The 14,806-nt window shown below is 45.3% G+C and overlaps 1 protein-coding gene and 1 long non-coding RNA gene across 2 annotated transcripts in view; both read right to left on the reverse strand.

The window, feature by feature from the left end:
* The window catches only part of LOC132972089 (uncharacterized), a 473,300-nt gene that overhangs the window by 37,483 nt on the left and 421,011 nt on the right, over positions 1–14,806 (reverse strand). The gene's annotated exons all lie outside the window — the stretch shown is intronic.
* The window catches only part of kifap3a (kinesin-associated protein 3a), a 34,547-nt gene that overhangs the window by 2,946 nt on the left and 16,795 nt on the right, over positions 1–14,806 (reverse strand). The window contains exons 12-19 of the mRNA XM_061034961.1: positions 13,638–13,743; positions 13,425–13,537; positions 13,050–13,215; positions 11,914–12,039; positions 10,042–10,140; positions 9,773–9,858; positions 7,539–7,728; positions 7,323–7,413 (exon numbers count right to left, since the gene is read on the reverse strand). Of these exons, the coding sequence (XP_060890944.1) occupies positions 7,323–7,413; positions 7,539–7,728; positions 9,773–9,858; positions 10,042–10,140; positions 11,914–12,039; positions 13,050–13,215; positions 13,425–13,537; positions 13,638–13,743 (977 nt within the window). The remainder of the gene's footprint in view (positions 1–7,322; positions 7,414–7,538; positions 7,729–9,772; positions 9,859–10,041; positions 10,141–11,913; positions 12,040–13,049; positions 13,216–13,424; positions 13,538–13,637; positions 13,744–14,806) is intronic.

Consider the following 14,806-nt stretch of genomic DNA (forward strand, 5'->3'; position numbering starts at 1 on the left):
ATAAAAAACCAAGAGATGTCAAAACACGACGGCGTGACGAGGGCGGCCGGGGGGTTTGACAGCCAAACCTGGAGGACCTGACTGCCCTCTGCCCGGGAACAGGGGCCTGTAGCACGGGGATGATAAAAGACCTGTATCCACAGCGTATAAATCAGTTCCTATGGGCGTGTGGATGCTGAGGGCGGGGGGGCTGATTTCACGCTCCATCTTCTGACCAGCTGCTGGGAGTCTGAGTCCTGTGGTCGGGTCACAGTGACGGGCCCGACCGCCTTGTCAGGGTGGAGCGGGTGAAGGATAAACTGGGCTCTGATGGATGACACCATATCTCACACCAATCCCGACTCCACCCCCTCAAACCTCCTAAAATACGAGCTGTTTGCTTTGCCCCTGCGAGCGCCCATAATGACGTGTTGTTTTTAGCCAAATCACTTCCAGCGATCAGTTACACACAACCTGCACCGTGCCCCCCACCCTCCTCCACCCCCCATCTCTTCTTCTAGTTTGCCTTTGCCCCCCTCCCCCCTCCTCCCTCCTCCTCCTCCGTGGGCAGAAATATGACTTTTTCCTCTCCGCACGCTACGGCTGTCAGGGGGGATTTGAGAGCCGAGCTAAAGGAGGCTGAGGAACAGTGGAGCTCTGAGTCACACCATCCACCCCACCGCCTGTTTGAATGTTTCTGTGGCTGACTGGCTGCTTACGCCCGAGGCTGAGACTTCCAGGTTCTGCACCGGATGTTTGGTCCTGACACACGAGTGAGGACATGACAGCCTGATTGTTAGAAACTCTGAGTTAACGCTGGATCAACATCTGTTCCACTCGGGGTCTAAGTTTTGGGTTCTGTTTTAGGAAAACTAAAATGTAAAAATGCACAAAACTCTGAGGAAGTGATAGTGTTCTAGTATTGGTAAACAAAAGTTTAGGGTGAACACTTCTCAGCCTCAACGGCCGCCATCTTTGCTGCTTAAAAGAAGAGGATGAAAGCGGGGGGGGGCCACAAGAGAAAGTAGAGATTCCAGCGTTTTTCATTTTTATTCATTGTTATAAAACTGTGATGAAGTTTAGCGAGCTAACGCTACAATGGATAATAGTTTGGCAGACTAATGTTCACTGAATATGGTTAGAAGAAGAAGAAGGACATGAAGATGAGGAGGAGGGAGAAGAAAACAACAAAGAAGACAAAGGCGGAGAACAAGATGAAGGTGAAGAAGTACAAGACGACAAATAGAGTAAGAAGACGAAGAAAAAGAAGACATCAAAAAGACAAAGGCAAAGAAGAAAACAGAGACTTAGCCAAAAGATGAAAAAGACGAAGACGAAAAAGGAAAAGACAGAGAAGAAGAAGTGAATATGAACCCTTTGTAGTACACACTACATGGAAGTGTTCGAGTGTGGCATCACTTTGGAGATGTGGACTGACGACGGCGCATAGAAACATTTTTTTTTATCTAAACCAATTTGTATTGTGTCATCAGTTTAACATAATGTGTTTGTCAACTAATTAAAAGAAAATGAAGTCAGGAGTGTTCCAGTTTCTTTAAATAATTGATTATAATGGTATAATGGTTCTTATGATGGTTATTATGATGGTTCTTGTGATGGTTCTTGTGATGGTTCTTGTGAAGGTTCTTGTGATGGTTCTTATGATGGTTCTGATGATGGTTCTTGTGATGGTTCTTGTGATGGTTCTTATGATGGTTCTGATGATGGTTCTTATGATGGTTCTTGTGATGGTTCTGATGATGGTTCTTATGATGGTTCTTGTGATGGTTCTTATGATGGTTCTTATGATGGTTCTTATGATGGTTCTTGTGATGGTTCTTATGATGGTTCTTGTGATGTTCTTATGATGGTTCTTATGATGGTTCTTATGATGGTTCTTGTGATGGTTCTTATGATGGTTCTTGTGATGGTTCTTATGATGGTTCTTGTGATGGTTCTTATGATGGTTCTTATGATGGTTCTTATGATGGTTCTTGTGATGGTTCTTATGATGGTTCTTGTGATGGTTCTTGTGATGGTTCTTGTGATGGTCGGGTTATATATGTCTGTTGGGTATCGTGCACTTTGGGTTCTTTTCTGTTGAATTGTATTTAATTATTTTTAGTATTTTGTATTTGTTATGTTCTTGCTGTTGTTTCTGTTCTTCTGTGTTTGGTTTAGTTTGTTCTTGTTTTTGCTGTTTGTCAAAGCACTTTGTAAACCTGTGTTTTTAAAAGGTGTTATATAAATAAAGTTATTATTATTATTATTATTATAAGACTCTTAAAAAACATATTTAAAGAGAAATATACGTATCCATAATTAAGAAATTAAATCGATGTTTAGGACTATATTTGATAAATATAAGCATCGATCACGCTTTTATAAAGATTCCCCAACATGTTGATAAAATGGTCCCATTGTTTTCAAATCTGAATTCAGTGTCCGTCTTGATTTTTAAATTCTGGAGCAGATAAAATCCATCTGATCCCAGGCGGAGAAAGATTTCTGAACATGTTTGACCGGCAGCAGGTTCGATTCCCGACGCAGTCAGCTGTGATATGTCTCATTATGAAACATGCAAATGGCACCCGGCTGCCACCTTCTTCTCGTCACACGGGCGTCAGCGTGTGTTGTGACACGCCGACCAAAACGAGCAGAGGGCGGCTCGGGGGCCGCAGAGACAAGGGGCCCAGTGTTCCCATGAATGGCGGTTTGGCCCCGGAGGAGGCGGCTGCAGGAGGCGGCTGGAGCGGAGCGGCTGGGACGCGTCCCATCCCGCAGAGAACATTCCTCGGCAGTGAACAGGAAAAAGGAATCAGGCTCTCTTCCTCCCTTGGCGTGACCCTTCGCCCCGTCTGCGTCCGACTCTTCCAGGGCGCCGGCGTGCCCCGCTTTGATCTGGCCCCGCCGTCGCTGCTCAGGTTACGGCTTACCAACACGCAGGCGCTTTAAGAAACCGGGTCCTCTCCATCCCCACCTTCCCTTGTATCTCCACCTCTCACCTGATCGGGACTCTTTATTTTGACCTCACGTCGCTCCCGGCGCCTCATCACATCCTGACAGCCTCTCAAAGCGCTCATTCATTCTGATGCTGGCGTTTCTTACAGTCCTCTAGTCATATCACACGCCGTTCTCTCTCTTGGAAACCTGAAAAAAATCTCCTTTAACCTTTCTGAAATCCATCCCTCTCTCCTCCTAAAAATGTCGATACCACGGCAACACAAGTAGAAGTTCTCTGCACCAATTATAAAAAGTCTGTTAAAGTCTTTATATGTGATTTTTCACACTTACATATATAAATCAAGTAAATCCTCTGAAAATAACTCTGTGAGTCATGACTGTCTACAATGGGTGTAACACCCGAGTCCCACTGTCTGTGATGTTTTCAGAGTTTTCAGAGTCCTATCTTCACTTTGTTTACATCGCCCGGACGGCCGGCTGACTCCTCCCCTCGTGTATAAAAGTTGTTTAATTGAGGGACTAGAGAAAAGAAGAATAACATACTGTACTCACTGCTTAACTGTGTTTCTAGATCACGCTCATTTCAGGTAAATTTACATGCAGTGTGAAGATACGAGCATAATAAAGATCGCTAAATAATAATGTGTGTATTGTTTGGAACAATTTGACTCAATTTTTTATCGTTGCATTATTCTTAAATAAACAAAGAATAAACCATTAAAGTGCAGTGTGATTTTAAGTGCACAATTTTGCCTGGGCTGAATTCACAGAATCAACAGTGCCCCCCTAATGAAAAAAAATCGATCTCAGGATTTCCCTGAATCGATATTGAATTGGGAAAATAGTAATTGCAATGCATTGATGAATCAATTTTTTTAACCGGCCCAAAGATGGCTCATGTTTTTGTTGAGTTCTTTTCTCGTCTTCTGACTACTCGAAGCTCTTTTACACCGCAGGTCACACCTACACATTCACACACTGATGGTAGAGGCTGCTGAGTAAAGAGTCCATCTCAGACGCTGGCGACGAAGCAGCGGGAGCAACTTGGGGTTAAGTGTCTTGCCCAAGGACACATTGGACATGTAGCTGCAGGAGCTGGGGATCGAACCCTTGACCTTCCGGTTGAGAGACGACCGACTGCACCCCCTGGTGGCAGAATCTACATACTGTGTGTTTAACTTTGAATTCGGCCCTTCATGTTTATCCTTCATTCTATTTTTGATCCAGTCGAGCACTTCAGCTTATTTGTTCTATAAATAAAGATTATAGGCTCTTTATTGTTTGACTCTTTGGGGAAGCTGACTCTGACATCCATACTGTAAGAGTGTAACATCTCTTTTAAAGGCTCCATTCACACCATGTTTCACACATGGTTTAAACCAAGCTCTGGAGCTGGCTTTGATTATTATCTTAACCTGGATCACTCGGAGTGCAGCGGCCAAATTAAAACAGTCTCACAGACGCCGATTCCCCCGGCGAGCTCCGTATATTCAGACGGTGTCGCTTACAAAGCTGAGAGCGGCGAGGGGAAGGGAGTGAAACATGACGATAAAGAAATGAAGGCCACATCTTTTCTGCTGTCGCTGGATTTAAAGGTTGTCAACATTTTCAATGCTTCAATACAATGTGTTTAAAAAGAAACAATCTGTGTTATTGTTGATAGAAGCAGGAAATACCAGCTTTAAATCTTCAGACATTCTTTTAAACAAAAGCTGCTGCGGGTGAAAGACAGAGGGCGCTGTATTCATTGCACGAACACGTAAATGTTGCCAATGTATTTGAGCAATTAACAGTGTGCAGGAGTGTGCCTGGAATGTTTGGTCATTAAAAACAAGAAACTAACAAGTATTGGGTGTCTAGGACATTTACCCTCAAGGAAGACTGTGCGTCTTTTTGATCCAGTAGCCGTCTACTGGATCAAAAAGACGCACATTCTTCGTTGTCGTTGAGCTCCAGCATGAAACCAAAACAAACTGCTGTTAGGCCACACCTCCTCCATACTGAAGCCTCCGCCCTCCTCCAGAGACACACCTCCAACCCCCCTCCACTCAAGTTCACACAAAGGAGTTTAGCAGAAAGCGGTGGACATATTTGTCCTTGTCTCGAGCTGCAATCACCTGTGTCCTGCATTGTTGTGTTAGCATGCTAATGTTAGCGCTCTTTAGTTAGCTCGTAGCTTAGCATTGCATGTAAACTGACACAGAATGAGCGTGATCTAAAAACTCTTACTAACATCCAAATAATCAGTGAGTATGTTCTTCTTCTTCTCTCTAGTTCTTGACTAAAACAGCTTTTATACACAAGGGGAGGAGCCGGCCGTCCCGTCCATGTAAACACGGCTCTGACAACAACACAGCCAGCGGGACTCGAGCTTCTCCCTCATTGTAGACAGTCATGACTCAGAGACACATTTACACAGGACAGACTGGATTTATGATCACATTCTTTCTTTAATTCTGTGGTATCGAAGAGGTGTTGATTTTATTTTATTTGAAATGAAATCGTATCAAAGATTTAAAAATGTTACCGTGGTAACGTATAGTTGCGTACAGACGGTAAAAGTCTGAAGCCAAACTGAACTTTGCTGCTGAAGAGGAAGTCCATCGACAGGAGCAGGAGAGAGATTTATAATAAATAAGATTAATTGGCCTTAATAAACTTTCTATTTCCTCAACTATTCATCATCTCAGCAGTGACTCGAGAAAGCTGCTGCTGATAAAAAGACCAAAAACAGATGCAGAAAAGGCTCTCGTGATAACAGGACTGATTTTTCATTCCTAGGCTTCAGTTTCACGTTTCGCTGTGGAATTCTAGTGGCGGGCGTATCGGGATTTGAACAGTTGATGTATCGAAGCCACGGAGGAATAAGAGAGAGAGGGAAACATGGAGACTGTACGAACATGAGGACGGGGAGAAGGCAGCCGAGTGTTTGTTCTCAGAGCTGGAGTATTGCTGTTGAGGGTGGAGCGATGCCTTCTGGGAGCGGCGGAGGCCTTGTTGACTCAGGCCTGGCTCGCTTCAAAAAACGCACATCAGCGAATAGTGATTAGGAAACACAAGACGAGCGGGCGGCGCGGGCCGGTGGACGAGCTGAAGGTAAACACTCACAGGTTAGCGTTTCCCCTGTGACACAGTGAGAGTTTGTGGACGAGGACAACCTGCCCCGCTGACAGCCGCCGTCACACACTCACAATCACCTCCATGCTGCACACACACACACACACACACACACACACACACACACACACACACACACACACACACACACACACACACACACACACACACACACACACACACACACACACACACACACACACACACACACACACACACACACACACACACACACACACACACACACACACACACACACACACACACACACACACACATCAGGGTTACATAGCTGGCTCCTTTGGCATCCAGTCCAGATTCCTCACGCGTCCTTATTCCTTGAACACCAAGACTAACAACCATCCATCCAGTCTTTTAAATATTCAAGAGTGAAGGAGAGATTCCAGGTATTCCAGACGTCTCAGACAAAAGTTTGAAGCTCCACCATGTTTTCAGGCCGGATGAGATATATAAGTCCCTTTAAAACTTCTCGGTCTACCTAGGGGTCTCCTCCTGGTTCTACTCCAAACACCCAATCACAGGTGAACTGTCAATGGCCAATTTGCTGCAAAAGCATAACTGGTGACACAAGCCAAGGTGGAGGCAGTAGCTCAGTCTTTAGGGGCTTGGGTTGGGAACTTGAGGGTCCCCGGTTCAAGTCCTGGTCAATGTTAATCTTCACACCATTTTCTAATTTAGTCATAGTCTCCTGACGAAAATGTCCTTTTATGTTTAGTCAGATATTAGTCATTTGTTATTGATTTAATTTAGTCAATTAGTCACTGACTAAAATTGCACATCATTTTAGTTGATGAAAATAGAAGATATTTTAGTCACACACACACACACACACACACACACACACACACACACCTTTGATGAAGTCTACTATGGTTTACAATGATTTTAGAACAGCTGAGGGTTTACGTGATAATCCTCACTTGTAATGTAGTTTTCGTTTCGTCACATTTTCGTCAATTAGATGATAAGTAATATTATTTATCAAATCGTCAAATAGCGGAGTTTCGTCTCGTCATCGTCATAGGGAATAATTTGAAAGACTTTCGTCAATTAATATTTTCGTCATTTATTTCGTTGACAAGATTAACACTGGTCCTGGTGCGGACAAGTTCTAGCAATTACTCTGATAGCTTGAAGTACTGCCGAGTTGCCCTTAATCAAGGCACCGCCCCTCCCCCCTCTGTGCATATACACACACTGCTCCCACTAGTGCAGGTTTAGGTGAACTTAGAGCTCCATACCTGTTCATGTATCCGCTCTGAGCCAGCTGTCCGTTCTGAAAGTCGCTGTAGAACTCAGGACTGATTGCACCGTCTGCTGAGAGAATCCCATCTGGATGAAACAAAACAACACAGTATAGTAAACATCTGGAGGTCAAATGATCTTATCGTCTTGAACTCTCTCACTTTCAGATGAATTCTAAATCAGTGATCTGTCTCTTTAAAATCTCTCGGTACCGGCGCTGTAGAACAGGTCGGGTCTCTCCAGGATGTCTTCGTTCCCGATGAAGGATTCTCCGTCCTCCCCGAACACGAAGGGTTCTCCTGCTTCATCCATCTGTCGGTTCTCCACCATCTCCAACCACTGACCGTTGTACCAGCGGAACTTCTCCGACTGGATCTTCTTGCGCCACTCCTGGTCGTAATCCTGCAGGGACGTGGAGGGACCAAAGATACCAGTTATTAAATCATTAGCAAAATATAAACAGTCACTATAAACTAACTTCATCAAGTATTAACTGACATGAAGATAAACATTTGGATGACTTCTTCGTCCGTTTTGGACGCCCCTCGGTTTGCCAGATATGAGAGCAGTCATCGATGGAAGCGGGCAAGAGAAGTGGTTCAGATAGAAGTGATTGTACCCGACCTAAAAAGCCTCTGCATGTTTCTAATAAGCTCCACGAGCAGAAACGTGCTCAAACTAGGATCAATATTGGAGATGCTTTTGAAAAATGGAGAGAGGTTAGAACACAGAAAGGTTTACAGACCCATGCAGAGCTGGATAAACACTGAAGCTTCAGAGTCCACCACATGGTGACCTGTGTGAGCATGGAGTCTAGAGAGGAGGGGGGGGGGGGAGACAGCTCTATATGATGTTTAGAATCAGGACTGCAGTACCCATTTTAAACACTAGGGGTCAGAGTTATATACTGCTCCTTTAAGAAAGCCTGACTAATCCCTTAGCTCTATGTTTGACATTCGTTGGGATCTTAATAACTTAAAGGTACAAAATAAATACTTCAGTTAGATGCATTTTCTGGCAGGAATAATGTTTCAGCTATTACAGCGTGTTGTACGGCGGCTAGCTAAAACTATCTCGATGATTCTAAAAAGGTTATATCCATAAATCACTTGGATCTGAAAACAAAAAAAAAGAGAGGAAGTGTGTGTGCAGGTTGACGTTTGTGAGACTCATTCATCTTCATCCTCTTCACAACGACTCATAAAATCCTCCATCTGTCCGTCGGCCCGGCTGTTTAACCTCGTGTGTTCCTTTGCGGAGGACGACCGCAGAGTTCTGTTTTCTTTTCTCTGCAGGCGCTGGGGGGGGGGGGGGGGCGATAAAGGCGGCCTTTGAGACCGCGACGCCCTGGCCTGAGAGATTTATCATTCAGACGCAGACGCAGAGCAGCGTGGGTAGTGACAGCCGCCCGAGGAGACCCCGGACTCAAGCAGACCGTCAACACAGAGAGACAGGACCGCTTACAGGAGTGACAGTGACTCAGTTAGCGTCTCATGCTAGTTGAATATGACTGTTTTAGTTATTAGCAGCTGAGCTCAGGACTGGATGAGCTCATCACAGCGGGGGGGGGGGGGACACTTTTCATCATATTTCTGTGGACGTACGGCCGAGCTAAGAATATCGCTGTGAATTAAGACTGTGTCCCACTTGTAAGGGTTACAAAGCTGCTTGTGACGCCGTGTGTGTGTGTGTGTGTGTGTGTGTGTGCATGATCAGGGCCACTGTGATCAAAGGCCGACGTCTCAGGACTGCACAGTTATGGCGTGTGCTGCCAAAGGACTGCACACCACACAGCAGTAATGATTCAGTGTGTGTGTGTGTGTGTGTGTCTGCTTTCTCTCCCTCCTCTGCTGTCCGGACCGCTGACACTCTCCAGAGCTCCCAGCCTTCCTTTCATGTGGTTCACAGTTTAATAGGTCTCACTGATAATTTTCAATGAAACACTTCCTCTGCCCCCCGCTCGCCGCCCGCCTGTAATCTTCAGCTCATTACGCTGATCTGAGGCCTGGCAGCGCTCACACGCCGACTGCGAGCTGACCACACCTGTCAGTCACCAGCGGACGCAGGAATTCATCGGTTAGTTAATCGCCGATGTCAAATTTGTCTCTGGCACGTCGGGAGAGGCTGAGAGAGCGCTGCTGCAAAAATGTTTGTGTGTAAACAGAAAGTCTGACCTTTGAACTGCCTCATGATCACATGAATGAACAAGTGATAACTGTTTGTTTGTTTTTATTCAAAGAGTCAGAGGAACTTTGAGTGCAAGAAAAATACAAAGTTTAAAAAAACAGGGTTGGACTACCAACCTATAGCAAGGTGATAACAGTTTAACTTTTTGGTTTTAAGTCGTTTTTAATGCTGTTCAGAAAAAGGGATTATTTGGATGAAAGTGAAGCTGGAGTGTTTTTAACTGTGTTAAATGTTGTTAAGGGAGCGTCTCTTTACTCACAGCGATGATATCCAGCGTGTTGTTGCACACTTTGCGGATCTCTGCGTTGTTGTCGTGCATCAGGTCGATGAGGTACGCTGGAGCTTCTGAGATCAGGACTCAAGGAAAGAAAACAGAAAACTCAGGGACAATTCAGCGCTGCATGGATCAGACGAGACGAGAGACAGGAGACCCTGTGGCAGCATGAGGGAGACGGATTGTATTCATGAACATCTCTGAACGTGTGCTATTTATCTAATGAGACGGGAACTCGGCAAGTTGAAGGATACGAGTGTCTTTGACGATGACGTCCCTGGTCGCTTCGTGAAAAACCATCTGGTAGAAGACGTAGACAATCTGACACACAAACTCATCATCCTCCTGTTGGGCTGAGAAGGAAACAGGAAGGGAGGAAACATAAACAAGAATTCCTTTTAAAATGGTACTCATCCTGTTTCATTTCTTTTTTTAAACACCAATTAAAGCACACCAAAACAAACGCTCTCTTTCTTTGGACTAGGGATGTAAAGATGAATCGTAAAGTCGTGATAAATCAGGAGTTAAGGTTCACATCGGTACTCTGAAAAATTAATCTCAATAATGATGATGATGGTGAGCGTCAGCAGCTGTAGAGCAAGATTTATAAATTGAGGACGCACCACCGTCTTTTAAATTGGAGGCGTGGAAACATTTTGGCTTCACCAAGACAGAAAATGAAAGAGGTGAGAAGATAACAGACGAGACAAAAACTGTGTGCAGATATCACAAGACAGAGAACTACACAAACAGAACAACCAACATGATGCAGCATTTAATCCACTCCACGAGAAGCTCCAATCACCTTCCCCTTGATGAGAGAAAAAAAGAAACATTAAAAGGTCAAAGCACACTGACGAGCGGGTTAGAGACCCTAAAGGAATATTTATCAGTCATCATTTGTCTTCAGTCTCATTGTGTAAAATAAATCCTGAGAGAATCGTATCGTGAGCTGAGTGAATCGTTACATTCCTAATTATGAGATAGTAAGTCATGAATAGGAAATCAAATGTCGACTTTTCATTTGAACAAGTCTTTCCAGTTTTACAGAACTTCCCTCCTATTCATACTTTTTTTATTCCTATAGCTGTAAATCATGAATTCTTTCTGATCATTTCTCATATAGATCCGGTCCAGACTCTTAATATATGAACACTGACTACATCCTACCTGACCACTCTGGAGTTATGTGCTCATGGCGTGTGCCTGGCAGCACGTCTTCCTCTCTCTCCCTGTCAGCAGCAGACCGATGAGCTACATGACATAGTTGTACACTTCTTTTAATCAAAGACTATTTAGATATGACTTGTTCTTATGGTGGGTTATACATACGGCTACACTACAATTTACTGACTGTAAAGTTGATCGGTGGGTTTTCATGTTCCATGTTGTGTTTTGTGTTGCACTGCTAGCTTACCTGTAGCGTCTTCACCTTGTGGAGTTTGGCGTCAGATTCTAAAGCTTTCCTTCTTTTTTTTTTAATCTAGTTTTTTCAGCGCCACCTGAATTTTATTTTAATTTTATTTTCCATCGCATCACTTCCATAGCAACCGTTGTCAACGAATGAATGTAATAACAGAACCAATGTTTAGCTGCGTTCTGGTGTGTTGCTAATGAGGGACGGTATTAGAGGTCTGCAACCCGACCCGAGCCCTACGGAACCGAGACCCGACTTCGATCTCGGGCCGGGTCGGGCTTTGGTTTTAAACACATAATTCAGGCTCGCATCGAGCCGGGCTCTGCGCTTTATTATTTTTATTTTGGCTGCTCTAAAGGTTGCTTAAGCGCTGACCCGAGTCAAAGTGACACACCTCCCTCGTCCCTCCTGAGCTGTCAATCAGGCCGTGCACAGCGTCAAACACAAAACTTGAGCTGAGCGGTAACACACACACACACACACACACACATACAGTTCAACACAGGGAAACGGTCCCGTGTGGGGGGGGCGTAGTCTGCAAAGCAGCAGGTTCAGTAACAGGGATCCGGTGGTTAAATGTGTGATTTTAATGCTTTGCATAGAAAGGACAAAAACATTTTAAGAAAACGAGTTTGGGTGAAGAAATGTTTTGGGGTAGACCCGGACAACATGGACACCATTCAGGTGTCCAGCACAGCCTTGTTCTCACCATTGAGCAGCTCGATGAGAGCAGGAATGATGCCCGATTTGGCCAACATGGCAGCACAGGAGTCGTCCATGGACACGGTGCCGATCATGATCACCACCTCCAGGATGAGGTCGTCCTCAGCAGCACCTGACGTCACAGAGAAGAGCGAGGGGAGCGAAATGATTAGGACATAAAAACCTCACTGATCCTTTCAGAAGCACACAGAGCGGCTCTGCTTCAGCTCACTCACACACAGCTGTTGTCGGGAAACGTCTAAAGGCTGTTTTCTATTTGGGCTTGTATTAGTCTTTTATTTTGTGTCTCATCTTTCGACCAATGACCGACTCATTAGCCCCTTCAGTTCGAGAAGAAACATGTGGATTTAAATATTTTAATTTTGGATTTAACCAAGGACCAATCATATCTCTTTATGTCATCAATCAATTCTCACAACGTGGGAACTCTGGGCTGGTTTTCAGGTCCAGAGTGTTTTCTGTTACACATATCAAAAAGATACTCAAGTCTGTGTAAACACACTAAATCACTTCTCCCTCACCGACCAATCAAAATCAAGAAGAGGCGGGACTTCAGATATCAACTTTGTCGATCAACAATGGCGGAGGAGAAACTTATCTGACTCATTCTAGAGCTTCTTCTCATGTCAGGATACGACTCATTGACTTGGTTTTCAGGTTTTCAGGTGAAAACCTTTGAATAAAGTAAAATATTAAACTTTTTAAAACCGATGACGGTCACTACTGAGGGGAAGCAAAAGTTAACCTTTGTAACGTAGCAACAAGGAGGGAGGTAGACGGCGAGAAGCGCTCTGAAGCTGTTCATGGACGCAGGCCCTTCACGGTTCTCTCTTCTCTCAGACTTCAATCAGGACACAAAAGGGAAGCTCTGGGTCAGAGGTCAGAGGTAAAGATAAGAGCTCTAATGAGGTCTCATATCATCCAGGGCGCTGACACCTCACTGATAGTGTGATTAAGGGAGAGCGGGTAGATGTTAAAACGGGGTCATGGGATAGACCTGGTCTCTGGTTTTATAGGGAGACACATGACAGATGTGTAGCTGGTTTGGTACAGATGCATTAAATCTGTTTCATGCTGTATCAGTGGATCAGATTAAGACCATCGAGGTTTTTTAAAACCCACCTGGTTTGAGTCGATCTTTCAGGTAGGGCACCAGGTTGTACTCCTTGAGGACCAGAGCCCAGTCCAGGTCGGGGATGGTCATATTGGCCAGCGTGCCGAGACACTCGATCACAAACTCCTCGGCCTCCTCCTCACTGATCTGAGCGGCGAGGTCACCAACGTGGTCCTACGGCGGAAAAGAGGAGCAGGAGAGGGTCACAAAAACACACAGGGGGACTGAAGACGAGTGAGACTCATGACCGGGATACTCAAGTCCATGAGGGGCAAGCACGCAACAAGGACTCGGGACCAGAATCCTTGCAAACAGAGTTTTTGAAATGCATCTTAAAGAGGGAGTCAAAAATCTGCTCAGAGGTTAGAAGACAGAGTTCTGACCAGGAAGAGGCTCTTTGTGGCTCCGCTGTGCTGAGAAAGGTTTCTGATCATCTTCATCACCAGGACATCCTTCCGCTTCACAGCACGCCTCATCAGCATCTTCAGACCGTTACCTATGGCAACAGGGAAACAGGAAGTTTATCTCTCTAACACAGGATGGGGTGAAAACGTCTGGACGTAAAAAAGTGTTGAGCTGCTCCGCGGCGCTCGCACCTTCACAGACGAGCTGGGCGTTACTCTTGTTGGCGGCCAGGTTGATGCAGAGTGAGATGAGCTCCATGTCCATCGTCTCCCCGCAGTCAAACACCAACTTCATCAGCTGTCAATCACAAGTCCCACATGTCAATCAAACAAAGAATTCTGAACTGTTCATACTAAACAAAATGTTGTGTCAGAAATGAGGTGTGAACTTGTGAGCAGCATTTTAGTTTGAAATTTTCTGTATTTAAAAACAACAAATTTCCCAACATTTTGAGCCAAAGACTTTTTGTTGCCATGGTAACGAAACTGTTATCGACCTTGTTTGATTTTTACTAGTAGTTTAAAATTCTGGCCGTGTGACATGTATTTGTTTTGTCCCTGGATGTTGTTCCTCATTTGGAGAAGAACAAACAAACAGATTTCATGTCAAAGTCGATCATCAGCGCTTTAAAGGAGACAAAACACTTTAAACTACAAAAAAGTGAAGGGCAGCTTCATTCTCAAACCTCCCACCTCCCTCCTCCTCCTCCCGCCCTCCCTCCCTCGTCCTGTCCCTCCCTCCTGCACTGATTTAACATTAAACAGGAAAAGCTTTGAGCTGAGGGGGGTGATGGGGGCCAGAGGTGCACTGCGTCCCTGTGAGGAGTCAGGAATCAAGAGAGAGAGAGAGAGAGTGGGGGGGTAGAGTGAGAGGCTGGGCCGGGCCTGGGTAAGGTATCACATACCAGGGGCCCCGGACCCCAAAATCAGCCCCGTCTAGACTCTCTGGCACCTGCCTCTGCTTATTTACCACAGACAGCCACCGGGGGCCCCGTCAGAGCCGCAGCAGCACCACGCTGCAGCCCGACCCACACCAGCCACCTCCTCCCCCAGCTCCCAGCTCCACCTCTGCACCTCCCTCCCTCTCTCCCTCGCTCCTGACACCCACATCCAGCACCAAACGCTGACCCCATTAAAGCAAGAGAAGGGGAGAGGGCAGGTCAGGCAGCGGCCTGGGAAAGTGATAAAAGAGAGTGAGCGAGCGAGAGAGCGAGCGAGTGAGTGAGAGAGGTCTTAAAAGTGCAAAATAGGTGAGCGAGGATGAAAGGTGGGAAGTGAGGTGAAGCAGTTTGTTAAAGACTGATTTTTACAGACTGATGGAGGTAAATTGAGATATCATATGAAGCCTGAGAACGCCTTCA

The sequence above is a fragment of the Labrus mixtus genome, chromosome 3 (assembly GCF_963584025.1).
Source record: "Labrus mixtus chromosome 3, fLabMix1.1, whole genome shotgun sequence".
NCBI classification, from domain to species: Eukaryota; Metazoa; Chordata; class Actinopteri; order Labriformes; family Labridae; genus Labrus; species Labrus mixtus.